At 44.6% G+C, this 26,017-nt stretch overlaps 1 protein-coding gene across 2 annotated transcripts in view; it reads left to right on the forward strand.

Moving 5' to 3' along the window:
* The first annotated feature begins 1,195 nt into the window (after positions 1-1,195).
* LOC100123134 overlaps positions 1,196-26,017 on the forward strand; it is a 123,048-nt gene continuing 98,226 nt past the window's right edge. For both annotated transcript variants that reach the window (XM_001606695.6, XM_016984405.2), the window contains exon 1: positions 1,196-4,066. In XM_001606695.6, coding sequence (XP_001606745.4) covers positions 2,152-4,066 — 1,915 coding nt within the window. In that variant the 5' untranslated portion in view covers positions 1,196-2,151. The remainder of the gene's footprint in view (positions 4,067-26,017) is intronic.

Below are 26,017 nucleotides of genomic sequence, written 5' to 3' on the forward strand. Positions count from 1 at the left end.
TTCTCAAAAAATAGATTACAAGGGCCAAGAAAAAAATAACAATGTCTGAGAACTTTCAAGTTCGTTTAAAATTAATTCCAATCGCAAGAATGGTCGCTACATTGATTGATTATTATACGACCTCTGCGCTGATAACAAATAGGATGAGCTGAAAAAAAGCAAACAAAATAGTACATGACTACACATGTGACTTAAATGGTTCGTTTTTACACGGCGCAGTTAGTACCCGAGCGTAGCGAGGGCGCTAAGCGCCTTGTAAAACTGAATCGTTTCAGTCAAGAGTATAAAATTTTATAGCACAGACTGCTAAAGTCCGCAAGTCTCGCCCATTCGTGACTAAAGTAGTCCTTATTTGCACCGTGAGGTTAGCGCACGAGTGTGATAAACACGGTGCAAAAAAGGACTACTTTAGTCACAGATAGGCGTGACTTAACAGCGGATTTTAGCCACACTGTGCTATAAACAATAATGTTAACGCTACAATATTTATTCACGAGAAATCTCACAAAAAAGCATATCTGGCAACTTTCAAGTTGTTTGATTTCAGATCAAAAGAAAATATACTTTTGACGCTAGCCAAGACAGAAATATTGTTTCAGCCAGTTTACTCACACTGCATAAACACACGCAGCGGCTAATTACTACTTCGAACGAACTAAGAAATCTGTCATTATTCAACGCATCAAGATCTTAATTTCGACAACGACTGGAACAAAAATCGTCTCGAGAGTAAAACCGTAAACAATCGAACGTCTCGCAACCTAATCGATCATAAAAATATCTATCAACTCTGTAACTCTGAAACCTTCGACAAGAACCTAAGCTCGACCCTCTCTCGAAAGCACAAAAAGTCCGCGACACGTGCTTACATCCTCGACGCGCTTCTGCGTCTACACATCTCAGCTCTAAAGTGTGTGACTGTGTATGCGTGTGCAGAGCTTGCGCTCGTGTCGAAATTCCTCGGTCCATCTCACGAATCCCTCGGGGGATTTATTTTGAGCGAAGCGCGCGCGCGCACGTTACGTCATAAGCTAACTTACTGTCGCTGCCACACATCGTTACAGCAGAAAGAGAGAGAGAGAGAGAGAGAGAGAGAGAGAGAGAGAGAGAGAGAGAGAGAGAGAGAGAGAGAGTAGTGTATAGCCGCGCAGGTTTTGCTAAATCTCGGATTCCCTCTCTCTTCTCTCATAGAGCCTCAGTCGCACGTCGAGTGCAGTCGCGATCAATCGACCGTGTGAGGATCGACCGTGTGAGCATCGACCGCGCGATCGTGTGTAGCCTCTTTCGGCCGGTTGATAAGGAGACGGTGAAGTGCGCGCACTTGCGTTTGCTACATAGTGTGCGGTTTGGAAAGCTCCCGTATAGCGAGCTTGACGTTTTTCGTCGTTATTCAACTAGAGGAGATATACAGTGCGGCTCGTTTGGAGAAGTTCGGCGGAGGTGAAACTGTGTGCTACTGCAGCGAGTTCTCAACTCGGCATAATCGGATACGATGCTGATTAGGTCTGGCGGGCTTTTAAAATCTTAAAGACCGGGCACGATTTTTCAGTGCGCCGCGCAGTGTACCCGGTGAAAGTCACGGCGGTATTAATAATTCGCCCGCGCGCGACGTTTAAAAATAAAGCTCTTGCCCGAACGGGAGAGAGAGAGAGAGAGAGAGAGAGAGAGAGAGAGAGAGAGAGAGAGAGAGAGAGAGAGTAAGAGAAAAAGTCGAATCGAAGTCCGGGTAAACATTGCCGAAATGTTCGGCGTCGAAGTAGATGCTGCTGGGTGTTGTTGACCGACTGCCAGAATTCGGACTTCGCAATGCCGAATTTACGCAAGCTGCGTAATAATTCTCATCCACTCGAGTTGAATTTTGCGAAATCGTCCAAGCCGATAAATGAATACGAGCCGAGCGACGGTCGGGAGAACCGATGCTCCTACTGCGACCAATGATCAACAGACCGAATGCTCGCGAGAGCGCCCGTTTCATGGAACCAGCAGTTTTCTCTGACGTTGAGAAAAAAAGCTGCGAAGCGAAACACGGTAAATTTAGCCGTTTGATCGCAGCGCCTGCAATCAGCGCTGTTAGGTGGAGCAAATGTTGTAATTGCACCCTCGCTGGTGAATCCTTGCTGGTTTGAAGATTAAAGGCCCTGACGAGTCGTCATGAAAATCACGCAGCATCACCCTTTGATCTCGGCAACGGCTCGACGTGTCGAGGATGCCGAAGACGGCGCCGACACTGCAGCCGAGCCGGTGATTCGTTTAAAGCTGGACAAACCGGCGCACTGGGACTGGCAATTGACCACGACTGCGGACGCGTTGCCGGTGATCCAACTGCTCGACAAGGATGGCAAGCTGCTTGTGGAAACGAGCGGTCGAGTGGCACAGCGAGCGCGCGGCTCATTCCGCGACGGTCTCAAGTCCCACGAATCCTTCCCTCAACCCGTGAAGGAGGAGGAGGAGGTCGCGGAGCCGGCAGAGACCAAGCCGATAATCGGCAATCGCAATTACGAGGGCTTCAGCAGCAAGTTTGGCTCCGCCTCGTGCGGCTTTCAGCCGAGAAAGTCGCGCAGCGAGACGACAGTCGCCTCCTCCTCCCAGGGCCGCGGAGCGCGCAAAGTGCGTAAGCGACACTCGTCCATCGCCTCGGAGCTGCAGCCGCAGACGAAAAAGGACGGACCCAAGAGGTACTCAGCCGGCGATTACTTGCGCCAGCAGATACTCGAGGACCTGTCTAAGCGATGCGACGTCGTCGGCGAGGAGGAGCCGAGCCAAATAGCAAGGAACAGGTACAAGAGGATGAAAGCCCACTTGCGCAGCCAGAGCGACGTCGTACAACGGAGCAATGATGCGTCTGAGGAGAAGCCGGAGCATCTCAAAGAACTGACAAACGAGGAGACGACTCTCGCGGGCAAGCGGCTGAACAAGGAAGACCTAGACAAGATCAGAAGCTTTCTGCAGCAGAAGATTCAGGCGAAGATGCAGGAGGAGATGCTGCTCTCCTCTCCACGAGCAGATGCGCCCAGGGAGAACAGCGTGCTGAGGCGGGCGATGGACGTGAGGAAGAGGCTGTCAGACTGCGCGAGGGACAAGGAGAGGCCGGGAGCCCTGAAAAACTACCGGACGAGGAAGATTCGAAGCGATGCGAACATAAGATTCGAACCCGACGTCCTCGAGGCCTCCAAGAACAAGCAGAAAGTCTCGAAGAAGAACTCCTCGGGCTCGGACAAGCGGAAGGTGTACCGGAAGACGAAGAGCGACGTTCTCCTGAGCCACCACTTGGCTGGTAGCACTTTAGACTCGGAAAAGGATCAGCCGCTGACGGCGCAGAGCAATTACCCGACCAGACGTATTAAGAGCCAGGACAACTTCGAGCGCTCCTGGCGCGAGTACAAGGAGCGCAAGAAGCAGGAACGGCTGCACAAAGACTCAGACCATCACAATCTCGTCGAGGAGGACTTCATGAAGAAGCCCAGGTGGAAAGACCTGCAGAAGGCCTCCTTCTGCCTCGTGAAAAACTGCAAGGTCTGCGAGAACTCGAGGAGCTACGTCGATCCGATGAAAAACCCATCCGCCGAGGAACCGCTGACCGAGACAGGCGAGAGGCCGAGCATGAGTCTCCAAGAGAACTACTTGAGGATCGATCCCTCGACGAACGAGCCGCAGCCCTGCAAAGACGAGCAGCGCCGCGAACGATCTCCTGACTTTGGCTACAACTCCATATCCAAGCGCAACGGCCTCACCAAAGGCGGCTCGTGCGCTAACTCGAACGTCAAGAAGAGCGACACCTTTCGCGTCGTCGACGGCAGGGACGACGAGCAGGAGGCGGAGGAGGGAAACGCGGTGTGCTATGATTACACAAATAAAACGAATGAAGATATCGCGCGAGACTACTTCAGACGGGTTTACGAACTGTTGCGCAGGAGACAGGAGGAGGCCAAAAAGCTGGCCGAGAGCGGGCGCATCGACGCGAGGTGCGAAGACACGTCTTCCTCGAACTACTTGCAGGATGAGGAGGAGGTCGCCCAGTGCAAAAGACGCAGACGCCGGAGAAAAATGGAGAAGCCGCCGGCTGAAGGTAATTAACGAGAAGATTTTACGCGAATGCTGATGCGCGCGCGAGCGATTAATTATGCCGGGCAGGAGCTAACGCCTCTGACGTTTTGGTGTTTTGTAATCGAGTCGTCGCTAGAGCTATATTAATTATTCCGCAGCTTCGTCTCCGTTTTTCATTTATTCCTTCGATACATGCACAAGCTTCTTTGAATCATACTCAGCGAGTAAAATACTCCACTAAAATTCCTAGCTTTTAAATAGCCATTACCTCTCTTAAATCCGCGCTCCCGTTTACATCGCTAAACGCCGTTCGAAATAGCTGCTCCTCTTCCGAAGTCGTTTCGCATCTCAATCGCGAGCGAGTCGTACAATGCCAGGGGGGGGGGGTCAGGAGAGCCAAGCTTAAGTGCTAGGACAACGACGAACACTCTTGCTAATGCGAAAAGTTCACGGAAACTTCGTTCGGCCGCTCATATTTATGCGTCTCCCGCGCCGCCGACGACGCTTCGAAATATTAAACGTCGAGGAGCGCGAACTTCTTTCGTATTACGTAAATGGACCGTGATACTGCTATCACACTAAAGTGCCCTTGCGTGGGGAGTATAGTGGGTGTGAGAGAAGTTTCATCAAGTTTTTTTTCGAATTAAAATCGATGAGGCGTTCATTAACGCGATTACTGTTGGCGAGGCAGTTGCGGAGTAATTGATTTTAGAGCTAATTGCTGTAACGTGAAACAGTTATTGTTATAGTTGCGTGTAAGGTTCAGTTTACAGTTTCCGATCTTTATGTCATAGTCGTTTGGTCGAATAGCTCGACTTTTGCAAACGATTCTGTCGATTTGATCTGAGCTAGATTCAGACCGCGAATGTTCATCGAAAAGGGGTTCGCGAAAATTGAAATATAACAGCACACGGTGATGAATAATCATACTTCCGATAATCCCGACGATTCCAGCGGAGATTTCAAGCTCGATGTGGTAATGCCGGCGGTTAGCGCATGGCAGACTGCCACTGCGATGCATTAAACGCGCGCAAAAACGCCATTACCGACGGGCTTCTTGGCAGTCGGCCGCATTTGTCATTTCCATTTCCTGATTCTCCCTCCGATCGGCTGGAGTGAGCCACGCGAGCGGCACTCAGTGTGTGAAATATAGCACGACTGCTCTCGGTGAGCAAGTCGAAAAATTAATTTGCGGCGGAGTACTCGGCGAAAGAACGCTCGAGTGGTGCACTTATAGCGCCGAGTGCGAATAATAATCTTGGTTTCAAATTACATGGAATAAATTATGCGTTGGAGAATTGTAGTGACAGTGAGGAATGGAGAGTAAAGTCTGAATACCGATACATCGATCTTTATTTCCCTTTTGCGGGAGATCGGCAGAAAGAAAAGAAGTATACATGAATCGAGTTATCGCAGTTTGTAACGCGTCGCTCTCGTATACCCTCCTATGATTCGAGTCTATCGACTGCACGTCGACGTTAATCAAATATGCGAGCTTCCGAGCCAGCTAGAGGCGGATTTAGCAATCTCAAGCTCGCAAATCTTGCGAGAGTCGCGAGTCGAAAGGTGAGAAAAGAATGGGAAAGCGTCGACAGCATCGAGAAATATTTCAATCGATCAAAGGATTTGCGGAACGCATCGCAAATTTTTCAATTTCGCTGATAATACGTCTGGCGATATATGCGAACTCGATTCGTATTATAACGCGAATTAAGATGATATAGAGTAGGCTAGTAAAAATAAAACAAGAAGCTCGTTCCCACGGCTAAGCAAACTTTCAAAATCCAAGCTCCAACCTACCCAATCGCACAAAAGCAAAATGATAACGCAATCTCCGGTATAAAGAAGTAACATCGGGGTATTATGGCTCTAGGTTGGGCGCAGTCACGTGAGCTTGCACGGGCGAGTGTGTGTACACATAAATCTGTGCAGTGGCAGCGACAGCGAGCCCGCGAGGGCCAGAGTGCTCGAACTTTTACTCTTAACGCAGGCCGCGGGCTCGCGGCCAAAGAGATTAGTGTCAGGCTGTCAGGTCCGCCGGTGCTTTCTCCTCTTTCTCCCCTGAAAACTGTTCCGTCGCGCAAACTGCTGCTGAGGACTGCTGCCAGCAGATATACAGAGACGGAATGCCATATCCGCTTTATTTTTGCACAACAAGAATGCACAGCGTACGCGAGGAATTCTGTAAAAATTGTGGGGGTAGAGCATCGATGCTTGAAAACCATAATTTAAAGCTCACCTGATAGGGGTCGGTTGTTCGGTGGTTGAGTTTTGTTATTTATAATGATGATTTAGTAAAGATTTCGGTAAATTTTATAGCTTAATGTTTATTCGTACAACTTCTCGTGTAGGCCAAAATGAAAAAACGAGTCGAACGGCTTAAGCAGACCAAAGGGGATTGGAGCTTTGCTCTTGAAATCATTTTAGCGAACGACAAAATAAGCTACCGGCGGGTACATTCTGCCCAACTTATGGCTTTAATCTTGGATGATGCTGGTTATGCATGCTGTATTATTAGTGGAAATGCAACACGGTTATAACGTGGATTGCCGTATTAAATAAGAAAATAATAATGTGAATAACATGGATTCTTTATGTAGTCGAAGTAGTATGATTGTTTTTGGTTTCAAACGATGATAATTTTGAGAATGACAGGTAAAAATTATATACAAGTAGATTATATTGAAATTATTAAAAGCTGAATATTGCTTTCCATGAAGCTTACTCATCATGAATTAACGTATTCGGCAGGCTTTTAATTTATTCCCGGAATTTCCAAATAATTTGGACATGTAATTAATAAACGCGATAATTACTTTTTAAACTGCATGATTTTGCAGATAACGGTTCGCTTGTACGAACAAAGCTTCTTTTCTGGCAGCTGTTCAAATTTTGACGCTGCAAAATCGAGAAATTCCGTAAAATTTAGTGTGTTACATGCCAATTTGTTGTTAGCAATTTTGAGATAATTTTATGTTCGGGAAATTGATTATTCAACGTCACAAACTTGTCTTGTGTCGCATTATAGTTTATAAATTATACTTAATGACTGTACCATCGCATTTTTATACCGCATAGCTAATTAGAATAATAAACATTAGGTTATCGAAATAATTAATTTGTTCTAAACAATGAAAACATTTTGGGTGTATTGATCATTGTCGATTATCCATGTAGTAATGACGCAGTGAACAAGATTGGAGTAGAGCAAATATACGAAGTTATAAATACATCGAAGCATATGGAAGGACATACAATATTCAGTATATTATCCTATAATTTGTAATGGATATGCTAATGTAATGACGGATATTGCCATGTATGCAATGCTTTGATCACCTAATAACTAATATGCTAATAAGAGTAGTTGACAACCTTTGGGTCATGGGTTCATTTGAAACCATAAAAAAGAATATCAAATCGAAAAGAATCTTAATCATTACTTGGGATTTTATTTATCCTAATGGTATAATGTCTGATAAAATGCGTAATAAAAACTAAAAACTACAAATATCCGCTCTTCAAAACGTACGATTTTCTCGCAGACAAATTCCGATCTCTAAATTTAGATCCTACTTCAGTACTCAAAAATGTCATTGTCAACACCCCCTCTCCCTCTAAAATTCGGGAGCAAAATAAGCGATGCAAAATTAAAAGTAGCTCACCCAACTCCGCAAAGCCCCAGAATTCGCAAAAATAAAACACTCGAATTAACGAATAAGAGAACAAAGGATTGGAGCAAACTATCACCGGCTCGATGACGTCTCTGTGTCTCTGCATTCGAACGGCGTTCGTAGATTATATGTGAATCACTTTATACATTGTTTCGAGCGACTGCCTTTGAAACTGCTTGGCATAAGGCCAGAAAGCGAACGAGCAAGAGAGAGACGCGGAGAGAACGACAGAGACTCTGTTCTCGTCGTTACTTCCTCAACCGGCAATACATTTCGGCTCCGTGTCGGCTGGCGCGCGCAGCGAAGAAAAACAAAAGCGGAAAATTCGTCGTTACGTAATGCTCGGTAAATCTCGATTTCGCAACCTCTACCCCAGAAAAATTCGAACTTATCTTACGCGACTGTACGTGTATTGGTAACTGCGTGCATGTGCGGGTGAGCTTTTCGTTTTCCGCATCAAATGCAAGCTTCGAGTAGAGATTTATTTTGCATGGACGATAATGTTGCCCTGTATTATTGGAATGGAAGGGATGAAATCTTTTAAGCTTTAGTCATGCACTGTTTCACGAATATCTGGGTCAGAAATTTGTGCATCTTTGAATAAATTCATTTTCGATGTTTTTCATTATACATTTTAAAACATAATAGGTTATACGAACAAGAAGATATTTTTACGAACACCTGTAAGAGAAAAGCCGAAGCAAAACCGTCTAAAAGCAAATCAGCTCTTTCCCAAGGCACGCTCGCATACATATCTGAAATTATCTATACAACTCGTGACACTATCATTATTTTCAGCGGTGCTAAAACTTTGTGATTAAAGTTTGGCCTATATAACGCAACGCAAGCTCGAGCTAGCGCGTAACTTTCTTTCGAGCCGTTATTTCAAACTGCTCGGAAAGTCCATTGCGAGTATTAAACAATCGCGCCCGGCCCAAAAACTCAATATCACCGGATGAAGCGACCTAATTCACGAAACAGCAGATACGCGTAGCTCGAGCTTCGGAAAAACCAAGAGTCAAGCTTTCCGCTATTAAACGCGAACAGTTTCATTCAATTTAAATTTTAACTGCCATTCTCTAAACACCAGGGATGAGCGAGCTTTGCACAAAAAAAACGGCCATTAAATTTCATACATCGCATCTTGAAACTGCGAAAAAACTACTAATTTTGTTGTCTCCCACCCTCCCCCGAAACCAGCTTCGCTCTGGTTATACATTCAGAGAGAGATAGCTATATACACGCGGTCGGCGGCAGTCGCAGCGGCGAAATGAAAATATGGATGCAGAAATTGCGGCTGGCGTAAATACGCTATACGTCCCGGCACAATTAATACGAACGATCGTTTGTATTTCCGCGCTTTCTGGTCGACCGCATTTCGCCATTAGTCGGTTCTCCGCGAGAAGGTGAGATAGACGTGCAACACAGCGGCTGCATAGCTGCACAGGACTGAAAATTCCGAAACCGTGCGCGCGCGCGGTGGTGGCCGCCAGCGGTTAAATCTGTGGGCTTCGCGCTTCGGCTAAAAGGCCGCACGCTATATGTCCCAGACGCTCTTACCGCGCGGCTATATGAATTATGATCGGCTTGCGCTTATTAATTAGGAAATTATAGCGTGAGCGAGTTTACGTTATACGTGTCTAGTGGGATACATCTGATGCCGTGGCGCTTGTTTATGAAACTAACAAGTTGAATAAGGCTGGAAGCTGTTTGGAGGATTGTAATTATTTATCTACCGGATACTTTAATGGTTATTTAAAAACAGCAACCTAGAATTTGGTAGGGAAGTTACTCATGTAGTCCCAAAAAGGTGGTTTTGACATAGTGGTATACCGCTATATCTAGACTCGGTGAGTAGATTGAGATGAGGGAAGCAAGAAAGTGTCCATGCGCCACCTGTCTTCACCGAGGAGATCAGCTAGAGAACTAATGGATGGTTTAATAGGTTTATAAGCAGTGTTGCATCGAATCTTTTACTTCCAATCATCGGCATAAATGCTTTCGAATCACTTTGCCTGCATATCCTTCACCAAACCTCTTTCTCACACACTATCACTCTCCGTAATATAATATCAAACCGGCGTTGCGTCTCGTGCTATACATACACATCGCGCTATACGTGATACGCTTTTGTTGAATTTTTCATTTCTATCATGCTCAGGCGCACACGCGAATTCATTCGGTTTTCTATAATAAATAGCGCCCCACCCGTTTTTCACACGCTGCAGTAGCAGCGAGCCGCGGCCGCGCGTCAACGCGAGAAAAACGCCTGCATACGTGCCACCGCTTTGGCCGTAGTGCACATCGTGTCTAGCGCAGCTGCGCTCGCTCCGGAGCGATTGTCTTTTGGTCTTGATCAAAAGCACTACTGCTCGCGCACGCGTCCCCGTTTTGTGCGCTCGATAATTGACATATTCAATAGGGTGGGTCTTTGACGATGCTCTCAGGCAACAAATTAAATAAACAAGCAAAATATGCGAGTCTATCGTTTGTGTATACCTTTTTGCAGCTTCGGTGTTGTCTAACCAGTTCTTTTTCAATTCGGAAAGAGAAGCTGCTCATCGATACTCGCCGAGCTTTTTAGCAATTTTATTTTGCGATGCGGGTGAATAAACCGCATTTGTGTATTTTTAAATAAAACGTTTCGTGATGTAAACATTCGATTATAAATATGGAGATAAACGTGCGAAACGCGAACGAGTGCGAGAATCGAAAATTATTTATTATACAGTTAATATAACGCGCGAAGAAAGAAGGCAAACTTTGTTTTCCGTTGAAAATAAACATAAGTTTGACGCGAGGGCTCTCGAAGTTATATGCATATTCATCGCGTAAATCTGAAAGTGTACGAAACGGCGTATCAACTGCGCTTCAGCGGGAGCTGAACAGAGCTCGAAACTTCTTGCCAGCGGCCCAGGTGTCTCATTAAATTGAATTACTGGGCCATGCGCTGTGAATTCGTCTGTAAGAATTATACGCAAAATTTTTAATTTATCAGTAAGAACGTATGCCAGCCTCTTACGTGACATTACATCTTCCATGAAACATTTTGCACAACAGCAAAACATAGCTCCGCGCATCTCAAAATTCACACCGCGCAAATGAACCCGTTTCCAAACGAAAGCGCATAAAATCAAGTCTCACATTCTAACGCGTCAGTAGACGCGCGCGCGACACACATATAAACGCGAAAACGCAGAAAGAACTCTGATGAAGAGGAAGACTCGGTATTCGACGCGGCAATATATCTGCAAGGAAACACAGCGAGACGTGAGGAGAGCCACTAAATCGCCATAACAGATTCTCTCTTGGGGTATATGCGCGCGCGCGAAGCTCTCCATAAGCCGCGACGGGCCGTTCTCTCGGAGGATATGCCCGCGGCGTGAAGTATGATGAGCTGGCCGCGCGCTGTAATGAATCATGCAGGGACCGGCGCTGCACTTTGCGGAACGTAAAACTACTTTGAAGAAGAAATATTGTGTACGCGACACTGACGGCCTGCGGCTTTCATTGGTCGTTGTGATCGCCTCGTATATTACAAGCGCCGCTGTTTGATAGAAAGCGCAAGTTGCATGCGTGACGCGAGAGAAAGAGCCTAACATTTTTTCAAAAGCTCGATGCGGGTCTCTTATCGGTTGTTTTTCGCTGTATATACGATCGAGCGCTTGGGCGACATTTTCCAGAAAGTAAACGCGTTTAATCGCTTTAGCGCGTTTTTTATCGTCGCTGAAGCGACCACGCGGAGAATTCGCATTTTTGCATGCGTATACACGGCTGGGTATTTATCTCCGTGCGGGCTTTATGAGTAAAAAAAAAGACGTCGTTAAAGACAAAAGCCGCCTCGGGACTCTAAGGAGATATCGCTCGTTAGCCGTCATTTCCCTTGTCCTATATCGGATAGATTATAACCGTTACGTAAATCAAAGGTTTTATGGAGGCACCGTGAAAGCTTGCTGCTGGTTCCGAATACCCGAAAGTTCAGCTGTATATATAGCTCCCAGAGGGAGCGAAGGATACGTGCTCTGGGAAAGCAATAATCTCATCATCAATGTCATGCATTTAAAAAATTAGCTAAATTGCATTTTCGTTTAAATTTACAGCGATATCAAAAGCCCGTTTTACGAGCTTTTTTCCTTTGCAAACCTGACGCGCTTGTAAATTAAGCGAGCCTCGTGTTATTCTAAGCGAAGTTTCGATTTGTAAATAAATACGAAACGCTGAAATATTGAAGAATTTCTTTAGAAGCTTCGGAGGGTCAGGGATTTACTGAAGTTTTCTATGGCTTAAGCCACTCGCGTTAATTAAGGTCTTCGGCGCTGTGTCAAGAAGCTTATTTACACAGTCGGGAGCATTACTACCGACATGTTTGTCTTTCTGTCTTATTTAAATAATCGGATGGTGTTTGCTGTCATCCGCAATCAGGAAATGCAATTTGATCGCAAATGTGCATCGATGCATTGATTAAAATAAAATTGTATTCTAACATACACTCCTCGACTTTCTCGTTATTAAAAACGAACTCTGCTGCGGCTACACATCTTCTTCCCAACAATGTCAACAATGCAGCCCTCTAAGATGCGAATCTCATCAGTCTCGCAGTGCGTGATGATGTGCTATGTCAAAGCTGCAGGAATCCGCATTTCCAAAAGGGAGCATCTAGTGTCGCAGCAGCGAAGAAAGAGCGGCGCGAAGAAAGCTCACAAGAAAGAGCCCGCGACGCGCTCAATTTGCACTGCAAAAGCGCTTTTTCACTCTATCCCTCCCTTTGTAGCTCGCTTCGCGAGACGCCGCCGTGGATTGGGCTCTCTCTCCCTCTACACGACAGCGCGCAATAGGAATTGGTGCATACAAAGCAAATGAAAGTCGTTAAGAGCTCGAGTAGGCGCCGTCATCACCGCTACCGCGCGTACGCGCGAGTGCAGCGTGTAGTAGCCTTGGCTCAAAGCTGCTTTGCCCAGGTGTATGTGCTCGGGTATGTAAGCTCGTGTGTAAGGGTGGTTGAGAACAAGAGACTAGGGATAAAAGGTTTAGAGCTGGAGAAAGAAAGAGAAAGAGAGCTTGGTTGAGTCGTGAGAAGATGGAATGTCCGTTTGGCATGATGTTTTATTAAAAGTTAAGAAAGCGTCGTAACACCTGTGCATATTGTTTATTAAAACCAGCTTCTTTCTCAGTCCAGTTGCAAACTATGCGAAGCGCAAACATTTGTCAAAGCTCGATTCTAATATCGGACAAAAGTTCCTCTCTAACGAAGGCAAAAGAGAAAGCCTTTTGACGAAGTCCCGCAGCGGTCTTTTGCCGTCGTTATCGGCCTCGTCATCACGAATTCGCAATAGTCCGGATTATAACTTGCAGAGCACGTTGCGCGTGTCGTGCCGGCGTTAAGGGAGAAAGCTGGCTCAGAGACGCGGTCCTTGGCCTAGGAATCGCCTCGTTTCATTAAATTATTTCTTATGCGGGCTTTGCAGTGTCATTAAAATTTTCCCATTACCGCGAAAAAGATAATCAGCGCCAAGTGATTACGCTTGGATTGCCCGGATGGTTTAGTTCTGTTATGTTGCAGACTCCGTGTGCGGCTTGGGGTTAAATGAAAGTGCTTCAGAATGGCAATAAACGCGTTTAGAATAATGATTACGGTGCAGGTGCTTGAATTGCGAGAGAATTTTTTCTTGTGAACTGGAAAATGCGGAATTGTTTGCTGTATTTATTTAATGCACGTGCGACACACACCTTTTCACCCCAATTTGTGAGAAACCCTAATTTTCCATTCTTCAAGGAACTCCCGAGAAAAAAAATATTTTCACATCGCCCAAAGCGCATTTGAAAAATCGTACTCTAATTCCACATGGCTGTTCGACCTCCGCTGAAGATCTGTCCTAAACGACTATCTTCCGAGCTCTTAGAAAAATTTCTCACGGCATCTCGGTGGCATAATGCATTAGAATTTTATGGGCGTACCGTGACCTCCTCCGCACAACAAGAATGGCGGATCGACCTTTATGCCGCGCGCCGAGTCCCTCGAAGCGACAGGTATAAGGCAAAGCCAAGAAAGGATGGACGGCGGTCGATGACGCCAAACAGAAGAAATCATCAATTTTATCGAGGAAAACTTCCGTGCCCAACGCGACCGGAGGAAAAAAAGTGGATGTGTATATAGGTATAGAAAGAGGAGCCTGAGCCTACCCGGAGGCCCATCGGCACGTTTCTGTGCGACCGTAAAGCTTTCACCGATATATTCGGAATCCATATATTTCGAAAGAATTAGTAATGATGTGGTCGTTCGGAAGGGGAAAGTCGCCGGAGATTTTCCCTTTTTCTTTCATAACGCACTTGTAAATTTAGAGAAGCGACTTGGGACAAACACATTTTAACCGATACCAGAATTCCTGGCGGTCCATTTCCGGAAGAAGCTACGGTTTATTTTGGTTTAATTTTTTACTTTGTCTTATTTATTTATCACTATTTTATGCATACGACATTTTAACTCTGAAATAACTAATAAAAAATTAAACGATTTGATAAAATCCCATTGTTGATAATTTATTGAGTAATCCTGCTCTTACAAACGTTATATAATTTTGATCAGGATCACTGAAATATTGCACAGCAATAGAAACACAATTTGAAATTAATTTGCTACCACAATATATATATATATATATATATATATATATATATATATATATATATATTCCTTAATACCTTCTTCAAAATCGCGTCCAAGACTGTCAGTTCTAGGCGATCTCGTAAATCGTTAATTAAAAGTCCGAATCAATTCGACTTCAAGGGGATACCGTCGCAGCAAATTTCTGAAATACAGACGGCCAAAGAAGAGAAACTCAAAGAATTCCTCGACTCGAATGCCATCGCTCTTCTCCCGTGAAGCTGAAAACTTCATTAAGGAGATTGTATAAGTAAGGCAGTTTTCGAAAAAGGAAAAAAATGAAATAAGAGACAGAGTGATAGCAAGTGAGAGAGAGAGAGAGAGAGAGAGAGAGAGACAGAGACCTCCTCGCCATTAAGTCCAACGGGCGAGAACGAACGAGAGCGAGAGCAGGTAGTAAACCCCCGGGGGTTAACGTTCATTCGAAGCAATTTGGTGGGCCGCTGCGCGCCTCCGCACAGCTATAACGAGGACGACGTGTATATACGGGTGAATCTGAGAGAGAGAGAGAGAGAGAGAGAGAGAGAGAGAGAGAGAGAGAGAGAGAGAGAGAGAGAGAGAGAGAGAGAGAGAGAACGAAGGTTATAATAGACCAGTGCAACCCGCTGCAGCGCAGGCATAAGGGAAATGCAGCCTGAAATGGAACCTGTTTTGAACAGGTGATCAGGGCCGACGGCCGTTCGCGCGCATGTGTGCGGCGCTATGGACGAGCTGTAAGCAGGTAGTGAAAAATTGTGTCATTTTCTGGAGCGACGACGAAACTGCGAGCTGTATGGAGAGAAATGCGCGGAAACTATATCGATGCAGAGATATTGCCGGTGTGTACGGAATTTAATTGTGAATTATCGCCTCAGCTAGCGTCCTCGTAAGTCTTAATAATTACTTGTTATCGGTGCCTCTTTAACGCGAGCGCAATGCACCCCAAAAATGCTACTGTGAATTCTGAATCCAAAGAAAACACGAAACATCGTATACTACACTACACCCCCTACTCAAACAACCATGCAGAGCGAAAAAAAGAGGTCACCACTCGAAAAGCGTAAAACAAGCGCATAGAAGCTGCACTGCAGAGCGAAACATTAGCCGCGAAAAAATATAGGAAAAGCATCGGCCGAAGGAAATCGAGGGAAAGAAGAACAGAAGAAGTCAGAGGGATTGAATGACTATTGTGCGCGCGCCAGACGTCGAAGGATCTCCTTCTCTCGCGCGCACATATAAAACGCCGCATAGCAGCAGTCCCAAGATGGAAGGGTGGAAAAGAGGCGCTCACCCACACACACACAGCTACATACATAGTCAGAGCTCGAGAAAGAGGGGGTTGAGAGAGGATATAGACGTATAGCGTATACCTACGCACGCACGCACACACATGTATAAGTATATAGAAGCGAGTATAGCGTCTGCGCGTCGCGCCGTTGAAGCACGCGGCGCAGCCGTCGAGCCGCAGCGCCGCGCGACTCGACTCAGTTGTCCGCGAGCCGCGCAACGTGATGCGCGCCGCCGAGCTTCGCCCCTCCGTTCGGTGTTTTTCTCAATGTGTACACGCTCGGCTCTGACTCTCGCTTTCGAAAACGCACCTGTCGTCCTGAATACGCCGGCGGTTACTTACTCTCAGTGTCGCGTTGGACTGGCTCACACTAATGCACATCGTGGCATTGAAATTATGACACTCGAGTGCTCGACGATAACCGGCATCGCACTACGTCTCTCTGGAATTCCGGAGGAAAGTTGGTGCGCGACTACGCGTGTTTACAGTTCGCCGCGTTATACGTTAACGTCGTGGGGAATCGAGTTGTTGGCTCGGTGTTGTGATTATTATGCCGGCGGAGACGGGCGCTTTGCTCTTCGAGGTGTTATGCGAGTGATGAAATATTCATGAGCCGCCAGTGAATGAATTTCCCCCTACTTTTTGCGCTCTGTAATCGCACGTGCCGATTGTATAATTGTGGACAGATTGTCGCCAGTGCAGCTGTTTTTTAAGTGATTTCGACGTGACTTCGCGCGCGAGGCTTAAGTGTGCAGTGTATGTACACGACCGTCCGGAAAAAAGTAAGGTTATATAGAGCGAAAGAATGCCGCAGTGTATTCGAAAACTGTCGGACTAGAGCCGTCGATTCTAAGCGCCACAGCAGCCGGTGAATTTAGTGCTCTCTGTGTTGTGTACACGTATACCTATACCTTCATTCACAGACGTACAGCGCGCGGCAGATGTAATTGGCCGTAAAGCTAGAGATAACGTCGATCGTCATCGTCGTCGCCGTCGTCTGCGCGTCGCACGAAAGAAAGTATACTTACAGTGTCGATCAAACTAGGCGATTCCAAGGCCGTTTTTCTTCCGCGGAGTCTTCGCTCTCCTGCTAAGTCACTGGGTCAACTCCGACTCTCGATATAACCTGTGAGTATTGTATATTCGTGTGTCTATACTCTATGTGTACATACCTATATACGCGAGGCCCAGGGACACTTGACACGAGTGTTACGTTCGGCTCTCTTTCTTTTATTATGTCGAAGAGGGCAGCAGTGCGGTTGCAACGTCAGCCGTTATATCGTTACGACTGCGCTACTTTATTTTTATTTCTGCGAGGAGCTATGTATAGCGTTCGGACTTCATTCACGCATTCTTCATTCGATTCTGTGTTGTAGCCAGGAACTGTTGAATAGTTTGATTCATAATTTTTTATTCGATTCATTGAATTTGGTAAGACGAATTGATTTTGAAAAATACAAAATCACTTTAAGTTAATCGCGAACGAGATATCAGATCGCGAGGAAGTTCGAGAGCTGAAATTTAAAATTCGCGATATAAATAGATGGGATGATTGATCGCAATCTCGTATCCATGTCACGCGAATGAATAAAAAACGATACATTGAAATACTTGTCCGAAATCGATAAAAACGCGTTGAAATAAACACACGTCAATGTCAATAGTCGCTTAATTGAAAATCCACTCAAATAAGCTAAACGGATTACGAACAAACTAATGGCTTAATAACGCTGACAGATCTGGGGCAATTATAATTATGGTCGTGATTATTTTATGTTAATATACCATTACTCTGGTATCAATCATACTCTCCAAATTTCTAAACGACGATAGTTGAAGCAAAATTCAACGATGATGTATATTAACATAATGCCAATACTACACGGAAAAAATGGTTAGTAACAGTAACAGACCTATTGGCAAAATACGCACCAACTATTTTTTTGGTTAACCTTACCAAGTACTTGGTAAGTATAATAAAATAATTGGCAAGTTACCTGCTTTTTTTGGTAACATTTATCAAGTTATTGGTTAGGTCAACCAAAAAAATAGTTGGTGCATATTTGGACAAGCGGTTTGTTACCGTTACCAACCATTTTTTCTGTGTAGTAACGATATTGGCATCTCATCAACTTTTCGCTTTTTCACTCACGCACAAGCGGGTTACGTAACGATCGAAGTAACAATAAATCGCATAATATTGCCAGGTATTCATCGTATTATATACCTAATAACAATTAACTATCCACGCATACCGTGAATCCCTTTTCACTCGACTCCAGCTATATTTTGACGAATCCAATGTGCCAATGTGCAGGTATACAGCGAGAGACGAGAGACGAAACAAATTCAATTATCGCCAGAGCGTCGCGAATGAAATTGCACGTGTTTATGAAGTTCGCCGAGTTAATTAATGTAAAAATGCTCTCGCTATAATATATTCCGAATCCGTTAGCTGCTTCTGCTATATTGTACATAACACTACTCCTCCCACCCCCACTCGACGATACGGAACGAATCTTTATGTCGGAAGCGTGCGAAATGCTTCGACTCGCGAGAACGCGCGCAAATTCATAAACACTGGGCCTTTATGTGTATATGTATTGCATAATATCCCTATATAAAAAAGTCATGACCGGATGAAGTGAAGCCAAGAATGCGTCAATATGATTGGCTCATGTAGTGCGCTAGCGTCAAAAGTATCGTTAGAATTTTTTGATTTGTTTTTGATTTCTAAAATTGATTCTAATATTAAAAATGTAATATAATACTATAATACATATCAAATTATAATGTGTATTTATAATATTCTAGAGACATTCTATTCTCGAGACATAACCTTACAATTTTAAAAGGAAGTTGGCGACGAAACCGTGGCAATTTTGAAATTTATATGAGCGCGAAATGAATCATATATTGTAAAGTTTGATATATTTCCGTGATAGAAAACAAATATTAAATATATCAATCAAGTATTTATATTCCATTTAATAAGTTAATGAAATTATAGTCTACTACAGTGCGCGCAGCGCACTGCGCCAAGTCTAGTAGCTATATAAAGCGCTGCGAGGAAAGAAGAAAAACGCAAGTAATTCGCAACGCTTGTTATTTTTGCGCTCGCGGAAATTGTATTCGTCCAGCGTTATTATACCGCTCTCTCGCACGAGCCCTTCGCAATTCGAATTTACGATGAGTTTCAGATATTATTCGTTCCTCTCGTCTTCGCTTCCGTATTATATACGGAGGATGGGGAGACTACTGCGATGACGTAATGTTCGGCGTTAATTGAGCGAAGGCGTGACGAATGTGTGCACAGGTATAGGTATAGAAGTGAGCGAGGGGATAGAGGGAGGAAAACGATTTGCGAAGTTCCGGGGTATGGGATGGGAAACGGTCGACAATGAGCCCGCGGCGCCTGTCATTAAAAAGAATTCCGTCATTGAAAGTGCGCGAATGCTTGGAGTGGTAAATAAACAAGCTTCTCGATGTCGCTCGCGTACGAGATATTCGAGAGTACGACTGGCGAAGTCGATACTGCGGCATCGGATTAAATTTTATTCTCGACTCGCTTGTACGTCGAACTCTGCGTGACATAATGCGTTGATCATTACCGAGAATATCGCGGGATTATGGAAAACATTGTGTATAGTTTGAATGCAATATCTTGTTTATTTTTTTTTTTTCAACTGAATCGATCATGAAAAATAGAGTAATATCGGGTTTTTATTACCTCGAACACTGCAATGAAAATCAATTTGGTTGACTAGCTGAATTTCATTCAAACAAGGAAGGAATCTCCGCACTTTTGTCAAAGTTTCCTCGCGAATTTCCACGAGTCTTCTAAAAACACTGGACGAGTTGACGCGACATTTCTACGAAATTCCAGAAGAATTCTCGGAATCGCAAGATTTCACCTCTCTCCCCCTTTCTTCCGTCGTCGTTGTCTCCACTCTTCGTCCATACAGTAGTGGCGCAGCAGTGCACAGAAGTTATACGCTTGCGCTTGCGCGCGAATCAGCGGATTCCTTGGAGGCACTAAAATCGTTTTAATTTAGGCAACTGCTTGACCGCAAAGACATTCGTGCATGTCAGCTCGAGCTTGCAAAGTCAAGAAAGTGCATTTTCTTTCACGCAGAGAGTAATTGAAGGTTGTATGTGCTACAGTATCAGCTCGTTTACTACTTTTCCAGCTTCTCTTTTTCAATTACAAATTTCATTTGCTTCTTGTCCCTCTCGGCTGATGCCGCTGCCGAAGCGTAATTGGAGAATTAATCAGCTGGAGAGAAATTCAATTATTTCGTTTCGTTGCCCACTGTTTTCAGTTGATCGAGTGAAGCTCTGCTCATTGCTCTTATTATATTAGCTTCGCTATTTTATCGGAAGCAGTGAAGAAAATCCAAGTTAATGAACTTTCCGTCGGATCGCGTGCCCTTAACAATTAATCTAAAATTGATTGTTTCTCGAACGTGTTCCTGTGTATATTCGCAACGTTACACCGCCGCGCATGAAAAATTCAATCGTGTCGAGCTTCGAACGTCCGATTGTAAATAAAGGAGACAAAAAATCAACGCTTCGATTCTGCGAACGTCAAAAGTTGAAACCTCCAGCGCCCGAGACGTGCAGATTCCTCCCTGCAGCGTTTCGCAATAAAAAACATTCGAAAAAGCAAACGGCTCGCGCGCGCGAGCGTTCGCAATAAAAAAGACTGTGCGGAGTCCTTCGCAGCAGTAGCTTTACTACCCGCGCTCTCACTTCGCGTCCAGTGCGATCGAGCGTGTTTTATCAGGGCGGATCGAATCTCTCTCTCCAACTTAATTTGAAATTTCGGAATCTGGGCGCTTTGTATTTTTATTTTCTCTTTCTCCGAATAAAGCACTGCTACGGGAGCGAAGGCGACGACGACGTGAAGGAGGCCCCCTGAGGTCTCTGAATTTTTCAAAGTCTAGCAGGTACTTCGCGAGCCCTGCGCGAAATTCGATTCATCCGATGCTCGGAGAGAGAGAGAGAGAGAGAGAGAGAGAGAGAGAGAGAGAGAGAGACCCTTTCCCCAACGTCGTCGCGTTTCCACGCGCGGAAAACGCGTCGTCGTTTCTTAAGCTCTCTCCACTCTCGATTTTCCCGTTTCGTTGGTATTCTTTCTTCTTCTTCTTCTTCGTCTTCTCTTCGCCTCTAGGTATACGTGTATATACATTGTTCGACGACGCAGCTCGGGCTGAATCATTGAATTAGAAAAGCTCCAGAGGAAAAGGGACGCTCGAGGCAGAGCTCCGCTTGCGTTGTTTGTTTTTATGACGCGAGCGCGGATTTATCTACGGCCTTTCGAGGGAGATTGATCGCTTTCTCGTTCGCTGTCGTTTGCATGCTGAACGAGAGTGCATGGTACACTGAAAGACACGGGGATGGGGAGGGGAAGAATAACGCTGTTTGGGCCCATCGGGCGCGAGTTTTATATTCGTTGCGTATCGCGCTGCGGGACAATTATGCAAGTACGTTCGTTCATTATATTTTAGGACACCCGCGAGGATAGCGTCGGAGCACCTGTGATGGATCGTTTTCTTTATCGCGCACAATGAGCGGGTGTGGACAGATGTAGCGAAAAAATCTGTTATTGCCGCGTGCTCGCTGTGTTAATCGCTTTTGCGCGAATCGAATGAGTTCGCTTTTAAAAATTGGGTTTTTGTGCTCCAATCTGGGACGTTGATTCATACGATTTTTCAATTGGATTCGTATTGTTCTGTTTCGTGTATCATGAAACGGAATTGGGACTGGAACGATTTTCATTTAAGGCGATTTAATTACAATTAACTGAAATACGTATCATTGCATGTATTTCGAATAAGCTTTGATTTTTAATTAGTAATAAGTTAAAACTGTGTATACGGTAATGGATTGAAGCTATATAGTAAATAGCTTATTAAATATTTATCTCTAACTTCAAACACGCACTTAACGGTAATGAAAAGCTAAAAGATAACCCAATTCAATTTACATTAATTTCATTTAGATTTCGATCTGCATTACTATATCTAGTATACAATTTCTATGACCCTATAATTATTACTGATAACGGATTTGCATATTATTCGATCGTAATTGCATATTACTCGATCTACTATATATAAGTTTATAATATGCAAGTCAAATTGTAAGAAAATTCATTTCAACGTACACGTACAGAACCGAAACTCTGAAAATCACTACTCCAAAAACGTTTTTTTCAAGACAAACTTCAAACAACATCGAGCACGTACGACTTCGACGACAGAATCCACGCACATAGGCCTAGGCGACAAAGCTCTCGTCCGAGTACAAGTCATCACCGAAAAAAACTCTCTGTCGACAATCTCATATTATAATCCAGCGCGCGCGCACATCTCATCCTCGGGCAAAGGTGCTCCACTTATCCGTCCCATATTAAGCCCTGCGGCCGTTCGCTCGTGCTATATAGCACGAAAAACACAAAAGCAATTTCCATCGACGCTCGCCGCCATATCATTACCACGAGCCGCGTATTTGCCCGCTTATCGCACCGCGGCCCATCGATAAGCCCTGACCCAGAGAGGGAGCGAGAGAGTATAGAGGGATGGACGTTCGGCGAAAACAACAAGGTGTACTCACTCTCTCCCTCTCTCTCCTGCTTTAAAAGCTCGTTAAACAATGTAGAGCCCTATATACAGGGTGTATACGCACGCGGTAGCGGCATAGTTGCTGGGCATGTATGCGTATAGAGAGCTATATGTATATATACGCGTTCTCGCGCCAAATGCAGGTCAGAGAGCGAAGCTACGCGCTTGGGCCGATTGTTCGGCGCGAGGGCGCCGAAATTTACGATCTACGTTCTTTCAACGCTTCGCCGCCGCGCGATATTCGCGCACATGCCTATGTGTGTGCGACTGAATATGTATACGTGAGAGCGAGCGTGGGCGAGATTCGTATAGGCGAGTGACGGAATGATATAAACGACGGGACTGTACTGGCCGGTGCGGGAATTTTCAGACCAGCGACAGAAAAGTTTGGCGTTGGGAGACATACAGAGAGGTTTTGTTTTAAGCTATAGAAATTTTATTCGTATAAATAGTTTTTAGTTTTATTTTTGTACATCGTTTAGCCATGTTGGCATACTTATTGCGAATGCTAACTAAAAAACAGTTTTAGACTAGCCTTTCCCCCGCTATTTGTACGTTTGATGTAGTCTCTGGATAGAAACGATAGGTGGCACACTCGGACTTACGATTTGAGCCGCTTATGCTATAACTGGCTACTGAGACGCAGTCTATACTGTCCATTAAAAAGTTAAGCAATCATCTATATTTCAATCAATCTATTGTTTCTCTGGACAATGAGAAATCATACTACATTTGGCTGGTTCATCCGGATTTATTAGAAATACCTGCGCCCGCAGCTTCTTTCGTACGCCGTGCGACTATTAACGTAACAGTCTATCCGCGGATGAAAATGTCCCTCGCTTATATACATGACGAAGGTTGAGGGCACTCGCGGATGGTCGTACACTCACGCGTTATCGGATTTCAGCGGCCGTGCTTTTGTTCGATTCATCTTTGATCTATAGTATCAAAGGGAACTATAGACAGTGTTTCTACGGTTCGAGCTCATGTGGAATAGTATCGTTACAGTAGTACAAGATTACAATCACTATTGGTATAGTCTAATCACATCTTCAATTAAAGGTTTCAACACCGCATTATCAAAAACGTTCATCGAGCACTCCATAATATACAAACTTGAAAGCCCTTGTCGCGCTAAAAAGGTGCTCGACTTCTTTGGCTCCCAAAAAATTAATCGAAAAACTTCATCCTGTAGCATACAACATTCTCGCGCAACTTCCAGCATCGCGTGCCGCAGCACATACGCTATGTTTTCATCGATCTCCGCATTACGCCGTTTTTTTTTGCGGCCGCAACTCGGCAAAACCGCGTGACGTCTGTGCTCGCGTCGGCGTTTTACCTTGACATCGAGGGCATGACGCCGTCGCAAAGATGAGCAGTTTTTGCAGGTGCCACGTGTTGTTGAGCCAAGGGGGAGATCCTTGGCTCTGGAGACGTATAGTCACGTTGTTGCCGCGGGGGGATAATTGCGTCTTTTGTCGCGCGAGAATGATTGTTGTTGGGAAATCGATTGTGGCGCTTGAGAGCACGAGGATAGTGGGTAATTATGACTGTAATAAGCGCTATATTGTGTAAACTTACTGGTGTATGAGTTTCGTAGGATTTTTAATTTCTGACAATTTCGAGCGAGACCTGCAATTACGGTTGTGAGATTATGGAAAGTGTACAAATGCGGTTTCTAGTTTGGAGGTATGAACTTTTTGTAAACGAAAAGTTTTAACGTAGAGAAAACATCAATTTTAATGAAAAAATAAATTCTTTATATAGATTGAAAAAGTTGCAGAACTTTTCGAATGATGATCGATTGCCTTTCTATATCTACATTCCCTGGTAGAAATCTTGACTGGTTGTTGCCCAGTTTATCTCGAATTTAGAAAATTACGCCAATTTATGCTCGCCATTATCTCCAGAAACCTCGTCACCTGACGACGTTAACTACTCAAAAACTCGAGAAAAACCCGTCTAGCGAATGAAATTTGAATTTGTAGGTTATGTTAAAATAATAAATATGTTTAAAAAAAAAACAATAAAAAAGATTTGTTTTATTATAAATAATTAATTAACTGAATCACTGTCAAATTCACTTTCACTAGAACTGTTGCTGTGGACTGAATAATAAATATGATATGAAGCAATGTTTTCAATTGGAGAATCTTCTTCCATATATAAGTTTTTCTCTTGATCTTCCGAAAATTGATTATAACTTTCTAGCTTCACTAAATGCAAAAAGGAACAATACGGTTATGTTCACAACAGACGCTGCACACACTTGACTACACCATGCGCTATACACATAGGCAGAAGCGGGCGAGCGGCTGCTACACGCGCGCATGCGCGTATACGGATTTCGCGTTCACGAGTTACTGCCGAGTTTTATTCGAATTTGCGGCGAACAATTCGTTTTCGTAACTGGCGATCTCTTAATTGACTGAGTAGTTCAACTAGTCAATTTTCTACCAGGGTTTTTTACCCCATTAAACGCGATGATGGATCGGGCTTTCTACGAAATCCCATTTATTAATGAGGAACAAAAACATACACGTACATAAAAACGTTAAAATCTTCAAGCATATTCCAAATTCGACCAAATTCCGCGATAAAGATCACCCAGAGAGCAAGTGTGTCACCTTACGACACACGCGTAACAATAAAGAAAGAGACGCTTTTATCTCGCTCTCGCTTTCCTCCAACGCACTTTTTCAATCGCTCACGCGAGAATCCCCTCGTAATCCTCCAAACACTCTAAAAGCACTAAGTCGCAATAGTTATAACACTCGATGAACCAGATCCAGAGAGGCACTCGGGCCCCACCGGTGAGTATTAGTTACATACCTGCACGAGAGCGTCGTACTCTAATGAATCATCGTCGGCGACTCCACGCGCGCACCATACGCAATGCTCTCGTAAAACGTCTTATCTGGAAGTTCAAATATGAGCGTCCACCTGACCGCATCAGCAGTGGAGCGCGTTATCTGGTTCCGTCATCGCGGATTCAGCGCGCGTTGAATTCGTAAAGCGCAGAGCCGGCAGCGATCGTAGCGCCTATAGTCGCCTTAGGCCGAAGCGCTCGGCTTATGAACGCACGCGGAATGCATAGGGTGTATGTATATGTACATAGCTGGGTATAGTCCTGCGGCGGCTGTGGGGAGAGAGCCAACGGACGTATATAGCTATAGGCCGATGCCTGAGTCAGTCGGTCGTTCGCTGAAATATTGGGAGGTTTTCGGCGCGGCGATGAATTTTTTGTATAGTCCGATGCGCTTCCGGTCGGCTGGTGTGTATTTTGGCCTAGTCCGGCTAGTATATGCTTGGCAGGAATTTATTTCTTTTTTAGGGTGAAATTCTTTGAAGATGACTTTAGTTTGTATTATAATAATCCGTTACATAAATGTAATATTGTTGTTACGTCGTCTTTAATCTAGATTAGCCCGGATAAAGCGCAAACGCATATTGGTTTACTAGGTCAGTCCTGTATACACGTGCAAATTCCAGCATTCCGAAATAAATGTTCTCGCGAGAAAGAGAGGACGAAAATTTTCCGTAAATTATTATCAGTGTGAGTTGTGCAGGGAAAATAAATTTATACGCCTTTCCCGGACACACGAACGCAAGAACATCATCTTTCATTTTCATCCTTTGGAATTACCTGAGCCCTCTTCGCCATTAACGTACCGCATATAACGAAACATCTTGTACAATATGGTTCTCTCGTTATATATACGTGTGTTTTTATATTCTTTATACT

Source organism: Nasonia vitripennis, chromosome 3, assembly GCF_009193385.2.
Source record: "Nasonia vitripennis strain AsymCx chromosome 3, Nvit_psr_1.1, whole genome shotgun sequence".
NCBI classification, from domain to species: domain Eukaryota; kingdom Metazoa; phylum Arthropoda; class Insecta; order Hymenoptera; family Pteromalidae; genus Nasonia; species Nasonia vitripennis.